The 22,776-nt window shown below is 33.9% G+C and overlaps 1 protein-coding gene across 1 annotated transcript in view; it reads right to left on the reverse strand.

Moving 5' to 3' along the window:
- The window catches only part of LAMA2 (laminin subunit alpha 2), a 784,999-nt gene that overhangs the window by 171,842 nt on the left and 590,381 nt on the right, over positions 1-22,776 (reverse strand). Inside the window, exons 28-31 of the mRNA XM_074309868.1 lie at positions 21,681-21,798; positions 14,827-14,961; positions 7,542-7,666; positions 458-544 (exon numbers count right to left, since the gene is read on the reverse strand). Coding sequence (XP_074165969.1) covers positions 458-544; positions 7,542-7,666; positions 14,827-14,961; positions 21,681-21,798 — 465 coding nt within the window. The remainder of the gene's footprint in view (positions 1-457; positions 545-7,541; positions 7,667-14,826; positions 14,962-21,680; positions 21,799-22,776) is intronic.

The following is a 22,776-nucleotide window of genomic DNA, read 5'->3' on the forward strand; positions in this document are numbered from 1 at the left end:
AGCACATGACATATTGTTCTGTATATAGGTATTATTATATCATATTATGTTATATGATAGTATATATCACAATATTTATATTATATAGATAATTAATTTTATCAAATGAATTAATTAGTTGTATTTTCCTACAGAGATGAATATGTATATATTTAAAAACATTATTTAAACCACCGATTAAAACAATAAACTTTCTGCCTCCTTTCTAGAACATAGCACATGGCTCTGTATATCATAGGTGCATGATAAATATTTGATCAATGCATGAATATGATTTGTATTTTGTCATAGTGCTAAATATTAATATATTAATTGCTATCAATAAGTTGAGAGCATATAACTGATTGGTGACTATTAGTCACTGATGAACATGGAGAACTTTATATTTCTATTCTGATTCTTTATCAAGTCAGTTCCACATCATGATCTTTCTGGTGTTTCTCTCATTTATTATTACCTTTCACAGTACTGGCCTTCATATCCACGTGGGCAAGCTGTACATCGATAATCATCGAGTCCTTCTGAGATGCAAGAAGGGCTAAAACTGAAGAGGTACAGGGTGAGAGAAAGAAGGGAAAAAGTTTATGAAATAATTTTTTTCACATCAAGTCAAGTGTTTCTCATCTTCAAAGTAAGCCTCATCAGTGTTCTTTAATTTATACCAGAAATGCACAAAAAAGCATGACCCTTTTAGAAAGCACAACTCAATGCTGCCTAAACATTCTAGGTTTTTATAGTTGTAATTACTCCAAAGTTTTTCTGTATTTATCTAGACTAAAATTGATTTTCTGTAACTTTCATCCGTTGCTACCAGTTCTTTTCACTCTTGAGTCAAGTAGAACAAGGAGAATCCTCGGGTAACATATGTTTATATTTTTGAAGACTGCTATCTTGTCACATTCCTTTCTTTCAAACAATTCTTGTCCAGATAAAATATGACTATTTTCTTCAATTTGATCCTTACTTGGTTTTCAGTAGAGACCCCTCAATATTCTTACTGCTTTTCACCAAGTATTTGACTTTATCACTAACCTTCCAAAAATTTGGCATCCAAAACTATACATAGCATTTCAGATGAAGTTTGATCAATGCAGGATAGAGTGGGATTTTAGCCTTTTTTATTCTGGACCATTTAATTCTTTTCTTGATATTCATTATCTAGCACAGTGCATGGCACATCACCAGCCCTTCATAAATGCTTATTTATTGAATTTAAGGATGTCAGGCTTTTCTTACTGCAACCTAAATTTACTTTAAGCTGTTTCAGCTGCCTTGGGGCATGGTTTACTATATTGAGCTTGCAATCCACCAATAAATAAGACCAGATCTCTCACATTCCTGTCTAGGCATGCTTCCTCCACCCTGTACTTGTGAACATGTACATTCTACTTTGCAGCTTTCAAAAGTATGCTTATATCACCACAGATTTACTGAATCAGATTTGTTCTAGGATTTCTTGTTATTTCATTAAAAAAATAACTATCCTAGTTGATACCACTGGATGAAAATGCCATTCAGTCAATTACCATTTATTAAGTGCCTCTTATGTTTTAGGCATCATAGTAAGTCTTAAGGATATAAAAAAGGCAAAAAGGTAGTGCCGTTTTTGCAAACTATGTACAAATACAATATGTACATGATATCCTAAAAATAATTTCAGAATAAAGCACTAGTGGTATTAAGAGGGCAAACTTCTTACGGAAGATAGAATTTTAGTTAGGACTTGAGAGAATACAAGGAAGACAGGAGGGAGAGATGAGGAAGAACATGTTTCTGTTTTGGATAAGTTTTGCTCTCAGCTCCTCCCCCAACAGAAGTATAAATGTGGGCATTGTGATATATAAAGGGACCTGGCAAAGAAGCTACAGTTTCTTTGGCTTTTGCTTTAACAGACAAACACCTGAAGAGTGAGGTCTTTATATAGGAAAACAATACATGTAGTTAGGTAGCAAAATGGTGCAATGCTCCCAATTCCATTCTATTTATGCAGTTTCTGCTTAAACTTATTAGTGCTGAAAAAGCTACAGAACTCTTCATTGGTATACTGCAGTCAGCGTCTTACTTTATTTCACTTATAATGCATTAAATCAATAGTGCTTAAATAAGTAATAAAGTTATACCTTTGCCAAAAATGTAAACAAATTGATCTATAACTCACAAACTGATTATTCAACACATTTTTTCAGTTATATAAAAACAGATCCACAAACTCATAATTAACTCATTCCATCTAGGTTTTCAGCTTATCTGTTTGAAACTGAGTGATCATTAATTTAAAAAATAAATCCTCACAACTTAAGCTTTTTTTAGAAAGGGAGACATAATTAGGTTTTGTCCCTTTTGAATAAATGCCTGTTCCACAGCTCTTAAAAGAACATCTTCTTCTTATATATTTGATGTATAGAGTTCTGTAGTTCTTCTGGAATTACGTATCATACAATATCTGGTTTTATTTTTTTCTTATAAATAAGAGTTATGAAAGTAGACATGTAAATAATCTCTTGTGTGAGGTTAACATTTTTCAAAACCAGATAAAAATAAATAAAAACAATAAAATAAAAAAAAAGATTTCTATAGTTAAATCCTAATCTCAAGGAGGTCTGATATAGTTAGGCAGGTAGTGTGTAAGAAAAGGGCAATTCTTTGCTCGAGGGAGAAGTTGGATTTTGAGTTGGAAGGAGGGCAAGATAAATGAAACAGAAAAGGTTTCTATGGAGCACATAATTCAAATGGTCTGTACAAGACCAAGACACAAACTGTTGGAGAACCAGGAAGTTGAACATTTGTTCAATTGCCAAAATTTGGGTCTTTTGCAGCATTTTCTAGTATTTCCTATCCCCCTACCTCCTTGTGTTCATGTGAGAGAGAATAGAGTCTATTCTGCCTCCCTTTCTCCTGAAAAGCCCCATATCAGTTAGACAGATGGATTGGGTAGAAAGATGATGCAGTAGAAAGCCCTGGAGTGAGATGACTGAGATTCAAATTTGGTCTCAAACACTTGCACTCACTAGCTGTGTGACCTGGGCAAGTTACTTAATTCCAAGTGCCTTGCCAAAAAGAAAAAAAAAAGATATCAATAGAAAGGTGGGATCATACACCATATCCTTAGGAGATCTTTAAGCATCTATGGTCATAGAATTGGTGGAAAGTTGTCAATAATTCTGAAGCAAAGGCAACTTGGACTGGCTAACTTGCCCTGCCTTTGTACCCATACCAATGTAAGCCATTATATATCAGAAGTAGCCTTGTTACTTCTATAGATTGCCAATGTCTTAGACAATGTATAAAATCTACTGGACTTTGTTTACATTTACAGTAGTCTTATATTCTCTAATCTAGGTATAATGCTCTATAAGTTCTTTGAAAATAATGCTCCATTTTCCACTGTTAGACCTTTGTACTAGCTCTTCTCCATTCTTAAAGGGCTCTGCCCCCTCATGTCCATCTCAGTTTCCTCTAGGACTCAGTTCAAATCCCATCTAATAGAAGAGGGCTTTTCCCTTATTGCTCAGTCATTTTTCAGTACAACTCTTTATGACCCTATTTGGAGATTTCTTGGCAAAAATCCTGGAGTGATTTGATATTTCTTTCTCAAGATCATTTTACAGATGAGGAGACTGAGGCAAACAAGGTTAAGTGACTTTTTTAGGTTCACATAGCTAAGTGTTTGAAGTAATATTGAATTCAAGAAGATGATTCTTCCTGAATTCAGGCCTTGAGGTCCATCCATTGTACTATTTATAGCTGCCCCAATCCTCCACATTGCTAAAACTTTCCCTTTTCAGATTAGGTTACAGGTACTATCTATGTAGCTTCCATGCATCAAATTATTTATCAGTTGTCTCCTTTCATTAGAATAAACTTTTCTAAAGTCCAGGGACTGTTTTGCCTTTTTTAGTATTCCTCAGTATTTAGCATAGTGCCCAGCATGTAAAAATAAATGTCTGCTGACTGACACTATTCTTCTTGCCCATCCATCATAATGAGCAGTGATGGATGAGGAAGGTAGAGTTCAAGATTAAGTGGAGATTTCTGTAGTAAAGAATGTAGACTGGGTTTTGAGTGAGGAGCTATTGGTCACAGGAATGACTTTCTCAATTATTGGTCAATTATCTATCATACTTTCTTCAAATTTTAGGCAGATCTGATGATATAAAGATTGTGGAAAGACTAGAAGATCTGGTTTTCTATACTTAATGGCTTCCTGGGAATTCAGTTGTACTAATTTATGTACTGATTTGACTGTTTGTAGTGTGAACTCAGTAAATGTTTAATGATTAGCTCTTTGAAAAAAATTAATGATCTACTTTTAAGATTAATTTTTATTATTAAAATTTTTACTTCCACTTTCTTACATCTAAGCAGGCAGCAAAATGATAAATCAAGCTCTATTTTATATGTTCTTTATTTCCAAAGGTATACGTTTCTCACACTGAGACTTACAAGTTGCTAATGATCATAGGAGCTGTGATACATAGAATGCAGAAGTGAAACTATAGGTGGAAATAACTAATATTGAAGAATATATTGAGGTGGACAAATGCTGTGAGGTATAACATGAGTATAATGGCACAATTATCTTAATGGTAGGAAGTACAGCATTTAAGATACTTTTCTAAGGATTGGTTTATGTACTGTTTGTGTATCAGAAAAGTGGCACTATGCAATGAAAAGACATATTTGCTGTAGAGGCTGTGAACAGTTCAGAAGTCTGAAATAAAATGGGTGCTGCTGCTGGAGGGCATACCACACAGAGAGACACTTTCTTTATGAATCTACAGGTTCCATACAGGGGACCTCTTGTTAAGAGTGTCTCTTGCCACTAATATGGCATAATACTCTATGGATGGGGGCAAATCTTTTATGAAATCTAACATTTTTGTTTCCCTAGGATCAGAGATGTTGCAGCAATGCCATTAGCTGCTCCACTGGGTTCTTGTACATATTAGTACATGCATTACACTCACAAAAAAACAATGTAAGTTATTGTATTGGCCCCATTGTAGCAGGAGTAGAATATTATTCATCAAATCTTACTATTAGGAATCACAGAACCAATCTCATAATTGGAACAGACTTTTACAGGTTACCTAGTCAAATCTAATCCTTAAACAGGAAATACATTGGCAACATTTGTGCAAATTAAAAAAAAATCACATAATTCTATTACCTCCTTTGAAAAATATTGTGTTCTATTTGAAGTAGATATATCTTTCCATAATCATATTTCAATCATGAGTTTCACCCTATTAGGTATCTTAATGATACCTAGAAGGATAAATTAATATCCTTGTAGACATCTGGTTTATTAGCCACTTGTACAGAACATCTGAGACCATAGATTTTATTGCTAGTTTTCTCCATGAGTTTTATTTCCTGTGAATTTTTGATCCTGTGCTTTTGTCTTCAACCTATATTGTGCCTTCTGCCTGATTTGTTAGCTATATATAGATGGGTTTTTGTTTAGTTAGTAATAGTTCAGGGCAGCAAGGTTGCATAGTGGATAGAGCATTGGGTCTGAATTCAGGAAAATGACTCTTTCTGAATTCAAATCTGGTCTCAGATATCCATTAAATCATGGAATATAGGGCAAGTAATTCCATCCTGTTTGCCTCACTTTCCTCATCTACAAAATGAACTAGAAAAGGAAATGACAAAATAACCCAGTATCTCTGCCAAGAAAACTCCAAATGCTACACAAAAATGTCTGCGCCAAAGAGGCAGACATAACTGAAAAATGATTGAACAACAACTAAAACAATTCAGGACCCTATCTGATACTAACCTTCTAACTGAACAGTGTCTTACCTGCTTGGAAGGCAGAGAACTAATCCTGAGTATGAACAGCTCATACCTGCTGCTAGAAGATTAATTCTAATAATTCTGGTTGAGTTTTAATGGCTTTAAGATTTATTTTGTAGAAGAGGTTCACGTGCCATGACTTATCTATCAGGTATATAAATTCAGGCTTTCATGACACTACCCATTTTGATGGCTGGTAATGTAGGTGATGGTGACATTGAAATTTCTGAAAAAATAGTTCCCAGGGGATCTAGTGTTAATTGAACTGCCAGGCAGTTGGAAATTTCTTGTGGATGAAGTGAACAAAATTGAGATACTTTACCCCAACAAGAAAATGCCTGTATGCCTTAATATAACTTTAACCATGAACAGCTCCCAGAGCTGGCCTTGCTGAACTAGTCAACTTGTGAGAGAATTATTCACAGTTCAAGGTCATAGAGATCAGAGTGGCCCACATGGTAATTCTGGATGAAGCAGCTTCCATGATGAACTGTTCCTGAGGATGCAGGGATATCAGGGAGGAGACTTAGATCATTTTGTAGTTTGCACCCGTCTCTGGTGTCTACTTTACAGCATCACAGTGTTTTAGTAAATCATGAGCTGTCTGGAGTGAGAAAAATTCATCTTCCTGAATCCAAATCTATATTTTTAGAATTTTTGAGTTAGGACTTTAGAAGTCATCTAATCCAACCCTCTAACTTTACAAAAGACCCTTTTCTAGAGTCATACAGTTAGTATGTGTCAGTCAAAAAATTGAATCCAATTTATTTTGACTCCAGAACTAGTTCTCTCTCCACTATACCATAATGCCTATCTTGTAATAATAGCTGACAATATCTTAAGGATGCAAAAAACATTTTACATATTTTATCTCATTTGAATTTTGTATGGGGTAGATGTTATATCACCATCCTTACTTTATGGTAAGAACACCAAGAATGAAAGACATAATTTTAAGTGATGTGCCTTGAATCACACAGCTAGATAATATGTGAGGCAGGATTTGAATTCTACTCCAGGACTCTGGAATGTAAATGCAATTTACCTCATCAATAAGAAGAGAAACTCTCAGTGGAAAGATGAATAAAAACATGTGAGAATTGATTCCACTCTAAATAAATACTAAATGATCACATGAAACAACAAATGAAACTGCTTCAGCTTCCCTGCTTATGAGAGCAGAGTACAGACTTACTTGGTGATAATTTTTGTCCATCAAACATCAGTTTTATAAGTGATTACCCTGATTTGGAATATAAAATAAAATATTCATCTTCTAATGCTACTGCTTTCAGTTATTCTGTGCATTACCTACTGACAAATGTAGACACTCAACAAAGGCAGTAATAATAGAAAAGGGTAGGTACAATTATGCAAAAGTAAGATGAATCTTTAGGTGATTACTTCATGTTATAATGGAAAGATTCTAGCACATGGGTAAATTATATTTCTTGCCCACCTCCTTTCTATAAATGCATCATCTGCTGTTCTTTCTTTTTCAAATGTTAATTTAAAAGGGAGCAATTACTGACCCACAACTAGATCACACAGGGAAAATTATGAAAAAATAACTACATATGTGTTATACTTTTATATAATTAATAGTGTTAATATTTTATTATATCCAGCCTGAGATTTGCTTATTTGACCTCAACCATTTGGGTCCTAGGCATAGTCTATTAGCAACAGAATAGAGAGTTTCACTAATTTGGAAAGGGAGTTCTCTTTGTTACACTTACTTGTTGCTAGAAGTGATGAGTGGGCAGGCACATTGTCGACAGTCATTTGGCAGTCCCTTGACAGTTCCATAGTATCCAATAGCACATCTTTCACAGAAATCACCAGCAGTGTGATGCTGACAGTTCTATAAAGGAGAATGGGGTACAATATTTGATACTGAATATTAACAAAAGTTAAGACAATTCTATTTCCAGTCTAAGGGAATGATTAGATTGTCTCAGATAATTTTTTTTAACATTGACAAATGTATTTCAGTAATTCTTGACATGAACAACGTTCAAAGGAGCTTTCTGCTTTGAATAGTAAAAGAAATTATGTTATTGTATCTGCATTGACAATGAGCAAAAGTGATGACCCATGAATGAAATGACTTACTCCTGTGGAGTTATTCTCTTTGTCTACTTTGGTTACTGTCCCAGGCTGTCTCTTGTTTAATTATGATGATGGATGTAAAGAATTTTAAAGCTCTATCATTTGGTCCTAGATGTTTTTTTCTACCATTGAATTAGTGTTATTCTATTGGTACACAGGATTTTACTTAAAATGGAAATGGACTATGATCATTCTATCCTATCCATATTATTTCCTACATTTAGTGGCAAGTACTTTTCTAACTGAGGGTTAATATAGTAAGTCAGCACTGAACTTAGGGCATAAAAAGAGGTAACTTGTATACAACTAAATGAGATTTATTGAAACGTATTCTTTTGAGCTTAAGAGTCTAAGAACTCATTGCATGGCTGGTCACAAGCTGATAAGGGGTCTTATGTCAAAACAAAGATACCAATAAGATTTTCATGGGCTAAATTTCTGATTTAAATTAACTATCCTAAGCCAACTTTCAGAGCCTAAGCAAAAAACATAGTTGCAGTATGGATCCTAATATTCGAAGAAAGTGGGAAGTTATGTGCCTCAATTACTAATATAGTTATACCCAAATGGATGTAGTGATGTATTCTTTTTTTTTAATCTAATCTGTCTTCAGTGGCAAATACATTTTATAGGGAAGGGAAGGGTCAGGGCAGCAAATAAAATATTATGAACAACCTTTTCAAACATATTAGACCACCAGTTTTTTATTTAATTTGAATATTCTTTTTAAATATGACTAGATAACCTTCCTTCCAATTACCAAAATTCTGTTACTGTATGAATTGTGGAAATCATAATTTAGTTAATTTTGTCTCAAAACATCATGCAGTTTGTGTAGGGTTAGCACTGGATAGGCTTGTAATAAAAATACATGATAACCCAATACCAATGACTTCTCTTCTTTCTCCTCTTTCATATGGGATAATTTTTATCTTATAAATGTAATAACTAATTATTATATTAAGACCAAGGTTTTTTCCCTTTTCTGCTTTGTCATTCAGAAACCAGCCAGTGTGGGAAATTTCTCTTAGAGATTTACTCAGATTAAGATCTAATCAGTTAGTAAAAGAAATTATAAATATGGACTAATAGGTATTGCTCATTGAGTTTGTCCCAGACAGGCCTAGGGAAAGGTTGATTCTCCCTATCATCAAGACAGGTGATATAGAAATTGATGTCTCTGACCAAAATTTGAATGATCTAAGTCATGTATCTGAAGACCTTCATTTTAATGTAGCTTACCTATATTATTATGTTAACTAATCTGAATTGATTGCTACCCCTCCTCAATACTCCTTTGAAGGGCATATAAATTATCTCCACTGCCATTAGGGATCTTGGATCTAAGAGAGATGGCCAAATGATCATTCTTTTATTAATAATCTGCTGACCTTATTAATAAAATGATTAAATTACCCAGAAACTCTCTTGAACTTTTTAAACATCACATAGAGATCATTTAATTTAACTAAATGACCTTATTTTATAGATAATGAAATTGAAATAAGGAGAGACAAAATGGCTTACCTAATGTAGCATAGATAGAAACTATGCCAAAATTTGAATACCAGTTTCTCTGACTCCAAATCCAGTATTTTTCCCACTGTACCACCCTACCTAAGTGGTAAATTGATCAATAATCTTTTTAAAAAATGAAGTATGAATCAGAATAGAAAAGGAAAATAATTTAGGGGATTAATAGCCATATATTCACAATCATGCCTGGGTAAAGAAATAAAGATATTTCTAAGAATCTCCTTTATGCATTGGTTTGATGTAACTTCTATATTTGAGCTAAAAGATTTCAGTTTCTAATTCTTCCTTTTATCTCATTAAAATTTTTACATATATTGAATTTAAATGACATCTTGATATTGTTTGAGAAAGTGTCCATGAAATAAATTATCTTTTTCATGTACATTTAAGAGAAATCCAAATAACTTGAAATCTTTCACATATATCAAGTGATTGACATGATATTTTGTATGACTCTTTTGTTGACTAAAAAAGCCAGTTCTATTTAGGAGTGATGACTATAGATGTAAGGTTCTATTTTTTACATTCCACCAAAATTGAAGTGGCTTCACTAAAAGTGTTGCCACCAAATTTATGTTTGTTTTTTGCCACAGAAATATACAACTGAGTGATAAAATGTTTATGCTTTACACTGGTGGAGGTGTACTCACAAAGACATAATAATGAATTTTTAAAGTGTCAAATGTTTTTAACTTATAATTAAAGATAGCTTTCTCAAGATTAGAATATTTGTAATTTCAAAGAGGGTGCCAGTGATATATTTTATCTCACACAGATAGCCAATTAAATTTTTTTTTTAGGAATCATACTATTTATTTTTGAGACATGATCAGTCTAACAAAGTTGAATACTAGGGCTTCTCTTCCACTGGTGTTACTTATCTGGTCATGCTACTATATTCAAAATCTTTTCCTGCTATTTTATAGGTATTATTTTACACTTTACATGAAACTAGTTAAGCTTCCTTATATGATAGTAGCACACTGTTCATATTTCACAGCCCTATAGTAGAATCGTAAACAATATAATATGATTTGTTTCGTTTTGATATTTATTTTGGTATCATGGTCCTTCACAAATATCTATTCATCTGTCTAAAAGAAGTACTCATTTACATTGGCTACTTATTCCTTCTCCTAGGGCCACAATGTAAGAGATGACACTACTAAAATAAGCAACACTTCTCTATGAATTGTAATGAGAAATTATAGAGCAGCATGACAGGTAAAGTGTATGTGTTATCAGGGAAGCATTTCTGAAGGACTTTTTTTTCTCTTTGCAAATCAGACCAAAGCAAAACATAGCTTGGACAAATTGATGGCATGGTTTTGTACACTCTTAGAATATAAACAAGGGCAATCTTGGAGACCTAAGGAGGCCTGAAAAATAGTTGTCAGCCTTTTGCTTTTGCTATCAGTGCATTGAAAACTAAACTGGTATTAACATTTGAGCCAGAGTCACTGAAGATAACATAGAACATGGCTCAAAAAAATGATATGAATGAAAGTACTCAGGGGAGTTTGGTGCTATCACAGCAAAAGCATCTCTCCTGTATCTACAACTTTTTTCATCGTTCTCTTTTGGAGTGAGTGAATGTTGTTAAACTTTACAGGACAGTGAATATTTTATGACATTTCCCATATACCCACTTGGTTAACTTTATCAGCTCTTCTAGTTAAGTGCACAGATACACCACATAAATCATGATGCTATTCTTGACGCTTCTCCTTCACACTGACTTTCAGAGGAAGAGTGAACATGGTTATTCTCCCTTAGACAGAAAATGACTTGTAAGCAAAACATTTATGCCACTGATATGTTAAAATTGAGGATGAAATGTATGAATCCTCCTCCCATTATACAGGAGAATGAGATTCAAGCACTTGGTAATGGACTGGCCTTCCAAAATATCCAGGACACAACTCCTGCCTTCTTGCTAGACTCTAAGACTCCCCAGGGTAGAACAATCTTATATCCCTGGCTTCTGAATGAATAGGACTAAAATACACTGCATTTCTGACTGCCAGGAAGTCAAGCTTCCAGATACCATTGAGACACAATTGTCTCAACTGTCTTATTTTCCTAGGGTAGAGAAGTGGAAGATGTGCTGAGATCTTGAGGGATTGGCCATGAATGAAACTTGGAAACTTCCAATAACCTATATTCTTTATAAGACTTCTTCCCATCTACTGATAATCTGGTCTGAATGCATTCCCAATGGTGAGCATACTTCCCGACTTACTCTTTTCCAAATCAATGATATTGAAATCCTCCCTGACTGCTGAAAAGCAAGACCTCCTTCCTAACCACTCCACTTCAATCCTGTGCTGAAATGTCCCACTCTAGATCTTCCTGCCTTTTCCACTGTGCTCTATGGACCATACATAATCATTATAACACTTAATTTTTTTATATCTCTTTTTTTTTTGCTCACTAGGACTTGGATTCCTTTCTTTCATCTCCCCCTCATTGTATCTTTACTCACATCTCATCAGGTTTAATGGGGGACTCAGAATATTGGTTTCCAATTGCAACTTCCAACCTCTTCCTATAATACTATTATTCCTAACAATATCTCTCCTACTTTGAGATACACTTTCTTCAAACTTATAACCCAATTCAGATCCTGAGAAATATTATCTATTAATTCTCAGGACATTCCCCCTCCTTTCTCAATGAGTTCTATGTTTTGCTTACATTTTTCATTTCTGACTCAACTGATGCCCTCAAATAGGAAGATGGACATCCTGATATTCCCTCAAATATCTTAACTTTCCTTTAGTCTACCCAATACCAAAGTCTACTTATTTCTCTTCAGCACACTCATACATATGGGTATTGCCACCTTTGAATTTTCCATCACCCATATGAATTCTACTTTCATGTTAAAGACCTTTCAAATTCGTTTATAAATCATATCTATCATTCCATCTCACTATCATCCTTAATATTCCTAAATTTATTGTTCATCCTCAGCCTCCAGTCTTTCCACTCTGATCAATATTTTTTTTATTCCCTGCTATAGTTATACTCTTCTCATTTTCCAATATCAATCTCTTGGGGAACCAATTCAATTATATACTATTTTCTATTCTTGAAAGTATTGCTTCCTTGTTCTACCCGTTCATATCCTGTCAAACCCAGGATTAGATGACTTCTGTCATCGGCTCCCGTTATGCTACTATTATGCTGGTGAGTGGAGATAGAAGAGTTCATACAACTAAGCTGACAGGATTCACTACAAATTTGTATGATCCAATTTCAAGTGGGTCTACATTGACATAAGGTAATTCTGCTTTTCCGTAATCAATTTTCTATCACCACGGTGACTGTTCCAACTGTTCTTTTTTCAAGTCTGAAATAGCAAATTCTCCCCTACCCTCTGAACTGATAGCCATACTTCATACTTTATTGAAAAATCGATGCAATTTGTTGTCAATTGCTACCTATACTCCCCCATCTAATATCCCCCTGACACTACCCCTTATCATCTCCTTTATTTCAGTCTATGATGATAATTCTTTGATCTTGTTCTCATAGAGAAGAAGGTATCTGGACTAGGTCCTATTAGAAGGTTTTTTTGTTTGTTTGTTTGTTTATTTTTTTTGGCATGATAAAGTATGCCAGGGGATCCGTTTTGCTAATTATTATTATAAGGTCACCTTCATGACATGCTGTAGGAAGGGTGTGTGTGTGTGTGTGTGTGTGTGTGTGTGTGTGTGTGTGTGTGTTGTGGCCAACTCTTGTAACCTCATTTGGAGTTTTCTTGTCACAGATGATATACTGATTTGCCATTTCCTTCTCACTGAGAAAAACAGGGTGAAGTTATTTGCCAGATTTGAACTCAGGAAGATGATTCTTTTTGACTCCAGGCTTGGCATTCTATCTACCATCTAGCTTTTCCCCAAGTAGGAGGTAGTATTATATAATAGAAAGATGATTTCATTTGGCATCAGAGAACTTGAATTCAAATTTAATCTTTGTCACCTATTACTTGTTTAGCCTTGGCCAAGAATTTATCTTTGCCTCAGAGTGCTTATTTGTAAAAGGAAGGGTTTGGAATAAATGATTTCTAAAGGCTCCTGTCAGCTTTAAATCTATGATCTTGGCTCTTTTGTAGAATCTTTAACTTGTTCCAAGCTTCAGTTTCTTCTTAATATTTTATCTAAGCTAAAAATAATTTTCTTTAATATAAAATTTCTGGTTATACTGTTGGTTATAGCAATGATAGTACATTTCACTTTAAATTCATTTTTACCCTGATTTAAATGTATCAATTTCCAGGATAAGATTGTAGACTACTATCCGCAAGACACAGGGGTACCCATTGATTGCTGACTAGGAATGGGTAGCTTGAGGGGAAAGGAGCTGTTTCTAACATTAGAAAGAACTTACATATTTTTCAACAATTCAGTTTCTTTCCATATTTCCAAGGAAAAGGAAAAGAAAGACCAAGTTTATAAGAACAATAATATCACAGTATCAGGAATTTTTCTTTCTTTCCTTTTTTGGTTTAGACCTAGGATTTCATTAGTATAAAGAATTCCCTTTTAGGAACTCTTCTTTCCTGGGAAACTCCCTATATCAATGCAAGCCTATAATTGTTTTGTAAAATCTTTGAGAATATCTCAGGATATTAAATGAGATTAAAGTGAGATTAAATGAATTAACCAGAGTAACACAACCCTTATGTGCCAAAGATGAGATTTTAAGTCTTTCTGCCTTCAAGAGTATCACTCTAGTCTCTATATACATTCTGGTTTTTTGAGTATATAGCAATTCTTAAATAATTGCTTTTTAACAGTAAAACAATTAAAAAAACAATTTTAGTAGGAAACTAACTACAAATGGGTACATAGTTTTATTATAGTCTAGTGAATAAGATATGGAAATCAGATTGAGGAAATACACTTCCATTCTTCCCACGTCACTTACCTTCATCTCCTAGGCTATTAAATGTGGATAATAATAGCGATCCCCCACTTGCCTCATATGACTGGTGTGAAGATAAATGAGGTAATGCCTATAGAATAAGTTATAAGTTCCTTGAAGGTTGAAGTTATAAAAATTCAGAGTGTGATTATTGTTTACACTAGCTGTATATTTTTGGTGTAAGCCATTATTTTTCCACTGAATACAGGAATATATCAGAAAACAACAATGTATTTAGAATTCTTAATGCAAGAAAATCAACAGGGGACAATCATTTAGTCAGGAAAAGTCACTTTTAAGCTAAATGTCCTTGACTGCATCCTTCCTTAAACAAAAATAAGATTAAAATGTATTCCCTGGTGTTGGCTTGTGTAAGGCAGCAGTATCATTTACATGAAGAAAAATGACAGTGTAAACAGATAAAGAAAGGTCATAGATTAATACCTGACATATAGACGTTTCAGGGTCACAGGTATCGCTATGTCCATTACACTGACATGGAACACAGGTGCCTAGGCTTGGTCCAGGTCTCCGGCCACCAGATTCAGAAGGCAATCTATAAAATCCTGGCATGCAAGCCTGCAGGGAAAGTAAGTCAGGCAAGGAGAGATAAAAGAAGCACATTTTAGAAGGCTTTGGGTCCTCTAGCTTATGAAAAGAATGACATACCTCCAGCTGCACTATGGGCAATTCTCTTTATAAAAATATAAGAATCCATTTCAAATCAGAGCACATGTTGCAGTAAGGTACCTAGAGAGTCTCCAGGTGGGTAATATTTCAGTCCCCAAAATCCTTCATTTAGATACAGAATACTTAAACCCACAAGCTATGGATCTAAGTATGTGTCCTTTTCTTGAGAAAGTTTGCTTTTAAATAAAATTATATATGAACTAAAAAGGGAAAATTGGGTTGCCCTTGTCTTTAGCATGTTTTTTCACATATGACAGGCTAACATCTGCCTGTATTCTGCTTAATGGATAACAAATGTCCAATGATTGTAAGGATGCATGCATACACACATACATACAAGTCTTTATAGTTGCATTATTTATATGATGATAATTTAAAAACGATAAGGAATTCCAAATAATAAAAGCACTCTGTGTCTTGGGACTATTACACCCCAGATAAAATTTATCTATCCCTCATCTGTTTTTTCACTCTGCAATAAAAATCTGAGAGTAAATAGAAAACTGCTGGCAAAGTTGACATGTACAAAATCAAATCTTCTGTCTTCATTTGGGTTTTATTATGTAAATGTATCAGTGTGTCTATAGAGCTTTCAGAAAGTTTACAATTCTGAATGGGTGATAAGGAACAGGCTTGTTTCTGGTTTAGCCACTCATAACATGCTGAGGTTGCTATATTTATTAGTGATCTTTGATTCACAAATCAGTGGTTTGACTTGGGAGAAGCAATACTTTCATGGCCAGCTTTAGATTTGATAGCATTGGGTTTCAACATCCCTGCTGACTTAAGTTCCCTTTATTTACTGGATGTAATTTAAAAGTCCATTAGGAAGTAGAAGGTGATTGCCTGGCAAAGAAGAAAAATAATAGAATAAGCATTAAGTAAGATACTCAATAATAGGCATAGATTTGGTTTTGGATTATAAGAGTTGAGAAAAAGAAATGGGAATTTGAAGACCGTATCCTGAGCTTTCTTGGAAAGAGGAAAAGAGATAAATAGTATTATTCTTGTTTATTTTGATTTAGTTAATGTTAAATCACTTCAATTAAACACTCAATTAGGATTCTCTCTCTGTTTTTATCACACTTTAGGAAAAATTCTAATGAGGCTGAATTGATGCCTCCATTTCAGAGGAGCTGGTGAGGACTAGGAGCTGAAGTAGTGCTGAGTCTGAATTACCCCTTCCCTTCAGGGGACAAAAACACCCATTTCAGCAAAGTCTATGCAAATAATTTAAGCCAATACCCATTCTTCTCTTTGCCTTATTGCTCAATACAGGAAAATTATGGTTTTATAATAGTCAAGCTTGAATAATGTCCAGGTCTCTATAAGAAAGAGACTGGAGGTGGTGAATCTGTTGAGTCCCAGAGTTCTGAGCAGCACTGGGCTAAGACCAATTAAGTATCCTTACAAAGTTTACCATAAATGTGATGCTACCCTGGGATTGGAGGGGGTGGGACAAAGTAGTCAGAATCAGAGTAGGTCAAAGTTCTGGTGCCAACCAGAATGGTATCAATCCCTAAGTAATTCCCTTCCAGCAAGGATTAAATAGAAAGACCAGTCTCATAAAGGGGAGACACTATTAAATAGTGAAATTGAATGTGGGTATCATAAGTGGATGCTATTGATCTGTGTATTCCATTTTTATTGTCCTACACAGGTTAAAATGAATGAAATTCTAGATTTGGAGTAGGACTTAAAGTCAAATCTTATTCAGATATTTACAAGCTTTGGCTTCCTACAGAAAGCTGGTTGACTTTTCTGAGCATCAAACTGGGACAATAATGGCATCTCTTTACAAGGACCAAATGACATAACATATGTAAAGAGCTTCATGCATAGTTAAGTGATATATAAATGTAATTTATTATTTTTTTTTCTTTTTTATTGTAGTAAGTTTATTTTTAATATACATTGCTTTATGAATCATGTTGAGAGAGACAAAGTAAGTTATTATTTTTGAGAGTTCATCACCATGCCCAGCCCCTTTTCTGTCCCAATCAAAAGTAATTAACTATCTATGTGCATATGAGCAGACATTAGGAATTGGAAAACACCACTAGGATAATTTGGAAGATTAATAGCATAGTGGTGGAAGGGAAGTTCAAAGTTGGCATTTCTCACTGAAAAGTAAAGTTCAAATAGGATATTATATAATTAAAGTGGAAAGATGATTTGAATAATGTAGGTTAAGTCCAAGTTGTCATAATGTATATCCTACCCTCCAGAATCTTGGTCAAAGTGTGATATTTGGGAATTATTTCAACTCAATACAGGCAGCTCTTAATTATTCAGGTTATGTAATATTAGGACCATTTTCCCAATTTTTTTTGCCCACATTTCACCATTACTTATTAAAATTCTTACTAGTGACATGGGATAGCTAGATGATACAATAGATAGAGCACAAGCCCCAGAGTCAGGAGGATCTGGAGTTAAAATCTGGCCTCAGACACTAGGCAAGTCACTACTACTCTCACTTGTCTTAAAACAACAAAAAAAAAAAGCTAAGCAGAGACAAAGAAGGATAATAAAATTCAAATGATTTTGTTTTCTATATCAATAGAAGGCTTAGTTGAGGAAAATAGGGAAAATTATTGATGAAAAAGGAGTCAGGAAAAGATTGATAGATTTTGTATGTTTCAATATTTCAAAGGTAATGAATATGTTGATGTAGGTAGTTCATTTATGGGTGTGACAAAACCCTATTCAATTTCAATGACCTTAGTTTGTTTATGAATATAAGACAAAATCCTACTCTTTTTCAGTCAATGGACTTCAGAAAGCTGTTGTAGATAATGAAAAAAAAAGTAAAAAATCAAAGACTACCCTATGTGTAGTGTTATGGTGAGGAGCACCTATGAAATGAAGTAGATTAATCTTCAGTAATTGATAGACAGTTCCTACCTAGGCCTTCAATAGAAAATTCTCTAATTAGTTGGATCTGCCAAAACTAAAACTTTTGTGGCACAGTTTTTGAGAATGATAGGTTACCTCCATGCCACAGAGGGGCACTAGAGGAAGACTTTAATGGAGGTCATTATCCCTGCTGTCTTCTGAGGAATTAAGAGAACAATGTCTTGGAATTCGTGATTTAATCAAGAATCAAATGAGTATTCAGAATCTGGCTTATATTATTCTATTATTAAGCAGTACAATGAGCCTTAAAAAGAATTAGTGGCCAAATATTTTCATTCTGTAAGAATGGAAGTGATTATAAAAATTTCCTTAATTGCATGTTAAAGGTAACAATACAAACTGAGATCATGGCAATTTGTATTTAATTAAAGTTATGGTACAGTAAACAAAATAGTCCTTATGCTTTAGAGTTGTGAAAATTTATATATGATTTCACACTCTAGGTTCATCAACTTAATGGATGTCCAGCTGATTACCTGACTTTTCTTCATGTCTTGAAAATTAGCTTTAAACTAAAATAATCTAGATTCAAATCCTGATACTATCACTGACAATGAATGTAGCCTTAGGCACATTACTTATTCTCTTAGGGCCTCTATTGCTTCATTGTCAAATCAGAAGAAGGGAAAGGTGGGAGAAGGATGGTAGAAAGGATTTGAACTGTTTGGATCTCTTGAGGTTCATTCCTCTTTAAATCCATGATCCTAACATTTAATCTTCCTACCTTAAATCCATTTTAGTTCATGAAAATGAAATAAACAGCATAGGAATATTGATGCCTTTAAAATGTAATATATTAAGTAAAAATATTGGTTGGTTCACTCATGACTCATTGCCCATGCTCTCAAAATAGGCTGTATTATTTCAAAATTTGTCCTTAGCCCTTGGTTTGATGACTCTATTTTATGCCTAGATAATTACTCTTTAGAAATGAGATGAATTATAAATAAGAATCATAATGGTATAAAGGCAAGGGATCATAGAAGTATCTCAGAAGTATTATTCTATGAGACTGATTTTTATCCCAAGAATAACATAATTAAGAAATTAGTTATATTATTATATATAAAATATAGGTCTATATGAAAGTACATGAAATAGTCATATGACCTAATGCAAGATGACTCCTATGCCTTCTCTCTTCACTAATCATCTTTTGCTGTCATTTTACTTTTGTTGATTTATACATTGTTGGGGTTATGAAAAACTACACAAATTATTGGGATAGCATGTTCCAATAAACACACTGATAAAAAAAAATCAAAACCTATCTTGGTAAAGTGGACTTCTAATATTAAAGAAACTGGAAGAGAAGGCAAATATCATTAAAAGAATCTGCAACTGGAGATTTTTTTTACCTAAATATTATTCTCATATAAATCCAGAGAAGGAAATCTAATATAAATAAAGTAGGGCTTTAAAGGTCAACTCTTCCTACTTTCTGCAATATATTTAACAATGATTGGTAATTATACTGTCAGAACTGGATCACCTTGTCTGAATCCCTCATTTTACAGATAAGGAAACTGAGACACACAGGAATTGGCTCATCCAAGTCACATTGACAGTTAATGGCAACATAACATAAGTACTTCAATTTGATGTCAAATATAGTCAAGGAAATCATAAGTTCTATATCTAATAGTTTGGGCATGCTGACTTTTACCTCTTGCTGTGCTAATTGGTATGAGACAGTACCATACCAATTAACATAAGAAGTAAAAGATTAGCTGTTATAAGTGAAAGATTAAATGTCACAGATTCTCTTTCTGTGTATATGCATATGTATAAATGCTATGTACATATCCACACACTCCAGTGAACATCATTACCTGATCTGTGTTGAATTTGCGAGTATGTATGTGTGTGTGTATTTGTTAGGGAGGAAAGGGTAAGGTGAAAAAGGCCAGGAAAGATTTGTTGGAACCAGATTACTATTGGCTTTAAAGTTGAAACAGAAGAGTTTATGTTTTTAGAGTAAATAAGGATTCAATAAAGCTTCTTAAGTGAGGGGGAATGACATAATTTGACTGTTTAGCAGCCTTGTAGAAAAATAAGACTGAATAGGAGTTGAGGATTTTTACCTCAGCAGATGCTGACTCTAAAGAATTTAATCTAAATTTAATCTCAAGAAGGGAACAAGTAGCAAAAGCTGCCAATTTGCTCTTATTAGGATGGGTAATATCCAGAGATCAGAGGGTCTTTTGATGACAAAACACAAGAATCAGGGCAAGCCCTAGTGACCTATGGCTAGGATTTCTTGTAGTTTTAAGACTCTCCAGGAAGCTGTACACTAGTCCTAATGACGCCATTACTGTTTTAAACAGTTTCAGCACTCCTTTTCTTTTGAGAACTTATATCACATAAGAAAATCAAACTGATTGCTTTAGAATAGCACCTTACTTTCTGATCCCATGTAGCATTACACCAAAAGCTTAACATTAGAGGGATCAGGAATTTCAAAAAAATGCAAAAATTTGATTGTCATCTTTACTTTGAAATTTAAAAAAAAAAGGAAAAAAAAAGATCCTCCCTCTATTTTCTTTGCTTTTGGATTAAAAAAAATAGTTTATTAATTGATAGAGCTTAGTCCTTTCAAGTATTCTTAAATTCCAGTTCTTTAATGATGACCTTTATTTACCAGGCTATATTCTCTAAGAGCTTCCTGTTGATTTTCAAATATCACACTCAAAAAAACCCCATCAGATTTGGAGTAGGATCCTGATTCAAATCCCAGCAATTACACTTAAAGGCATTCTGACTTCAGGCAAGTTACTCCTTGAGGCAAATTACTCCTTGAGTCAAGTTCAGTTTATCTTTAAAATGAATGAAGTTGAACTAGATGTCCTCCAAGGTCCCTTATAGCCCTAAGTATATAATCTTATTGGCGAAAATAGAAAGTTCTTCACTGAGGATGTTTAAATGAATGTGCTGTAAGTATTGGGGGAAACTTCCAAAGAAGTATCTGAAAACTATTTTAACCAACGGTAGCCTTGCTGGTTAAGGGCATAATCTCTTTCAAAGATATAAAACTCATTTAGATCTATAAATCCTAAGATGTTTTTTCAAAAAAAAAATATTCAGTATAGTATAATGATTAAGAAACTGGACTTGGAATTAGGAAGGCCTGAATTCAAATCTTACTTAGACATTTAGCAGCTGTGTAACCCAGTCCAGTTTGCTTAACCTTTGCAATTCAGTTTCCTTATCTGTAAAATGAAGGCAATAGAAAGATGGCCTCTAAAAACATTTAGACTCAAATTCATTATTCTATGTTATAATTACACACTGTGCATATAATTTATGGTTGAAAATTTTCCAGCTTTTTTGAGAGTGATTTTGAAGAATAGACAAGTTAGAGTAATTGAGTCTTTTTTTTTTTTTTTTTTAAGAAACCATGCATCTTTTTTTCTATATTCTTACAAGACTTTCTAACTTTGTCAAAAACCTTTTCTATATGACCAAGGTTTCTCTTAGCAGATTTCATCAAACTAGCCTCTTCTTTCCCCTCCTCCCTTAGCTCCTTAGACTTATGCTGTTCTGGAATGATCAAAGGAAATAAAGTTAGGCATTTTCAAGGAAATAAGATTGATTTAGGTGAAATTAGAAGGGGAAGTTTGGAGCTCACTAAGTGAATAGAGTTGATAAGTATTAAAGACAAGTCATTCAGAAGAAGCTAGCATACATACCTCGCAGGAGAAACCAGAATAACCTGGGGGACAGTCACATTTTTCAATCAAGCGAGCTCGTGGACTTAATGCTGATATAACTCCTTGTTCAGCTACTTCCAATGATATCTCAGAAATTCTGGAAAATAAAAATAAATAGAACACATTGGACCAATAAATACCTATTTAAAAGCAATTTAGTAAATGCTGAAAGAGGAGTCACTTTTTTTTTTTTAATCTTTAGCTTTATGCTTAAACTAGTTTTCATGCTTTAAAAAAAGATATTTTTGGTATACATTTTAATTTCAGAGACTCTATTTAATGGTTTATGGCAGATATTACTATCTCCAATCCTTAAAGGCTCTTTGTCCCTATACAAGAATAACCAGCTAAAGAATGAAACATTTACTTCATCATCAGGATGATATCATGTACACAAGATATTTCCATTATTGAGTGATTTTTTTCCACATTTTCATGGGTGGTTTTCATATTTTACAGCCATGGATGATGAACTATTCTTGCTCCTAAGAAGGAATTGCTGTATTCCTTTCCTTTCACTGCTCCTGTTAGTACCTTACAGAAATATGGTAAAAGCTACCATGTTGTTATTCAGTCATATCTAACTCTTCATGATGCTATTTGGGGTTTTCTTGGCAAAGATTACTAAAGTGCTTTATCATTTTCTTTAGATGCTCATTTTACAGGTGGGAAAACTAAGGCAAGCAGGATGAAGTGACTTGCCTAGGATCATGTTAGCTAATAAGTGGATTGAGATCAAATTTGGACTCAGGAAGATGAGTTTTTCTAACTTCAGGCTTAGCACTATATTCACTTTGCCACCTAGCTGCCCTGAAGCTACTGCCATACCTAATTCCTTTTTCTATAGTTTATAAGCTCTTTCAGGAACAGTGTTGGGAAGCCTGTGTATTATTATGAGAGTAATGTTTTTTAATGCATCATACACACACACATATGTACACACAGAACAACAAAGGAAACAATCATATTGAAATACAATTATAAAATATAAAAGAAATAAAAGTCAGATCCCAGGTTAAGAACCTTTCCCTTGATCATATGTAGGAAATGCTGACCTGTAATAATCTTAGTGATA

The sequence above is a fragment of the Sminthopsis crassicaudata genome, chromosome 4 (assembly GCF_048593235.1).
Source record: "Sminthopsis crassicaudata isolate SCR6 chromosome 4, ASM4859323v1, whole genome shotgun sequence".
NCBI lineage: Eukaryota > Metazoa > Chordata > Mammalia > Dasyuromorphia > Dasyuridae > Sminthopsis > Sminthopsis crassicaudata.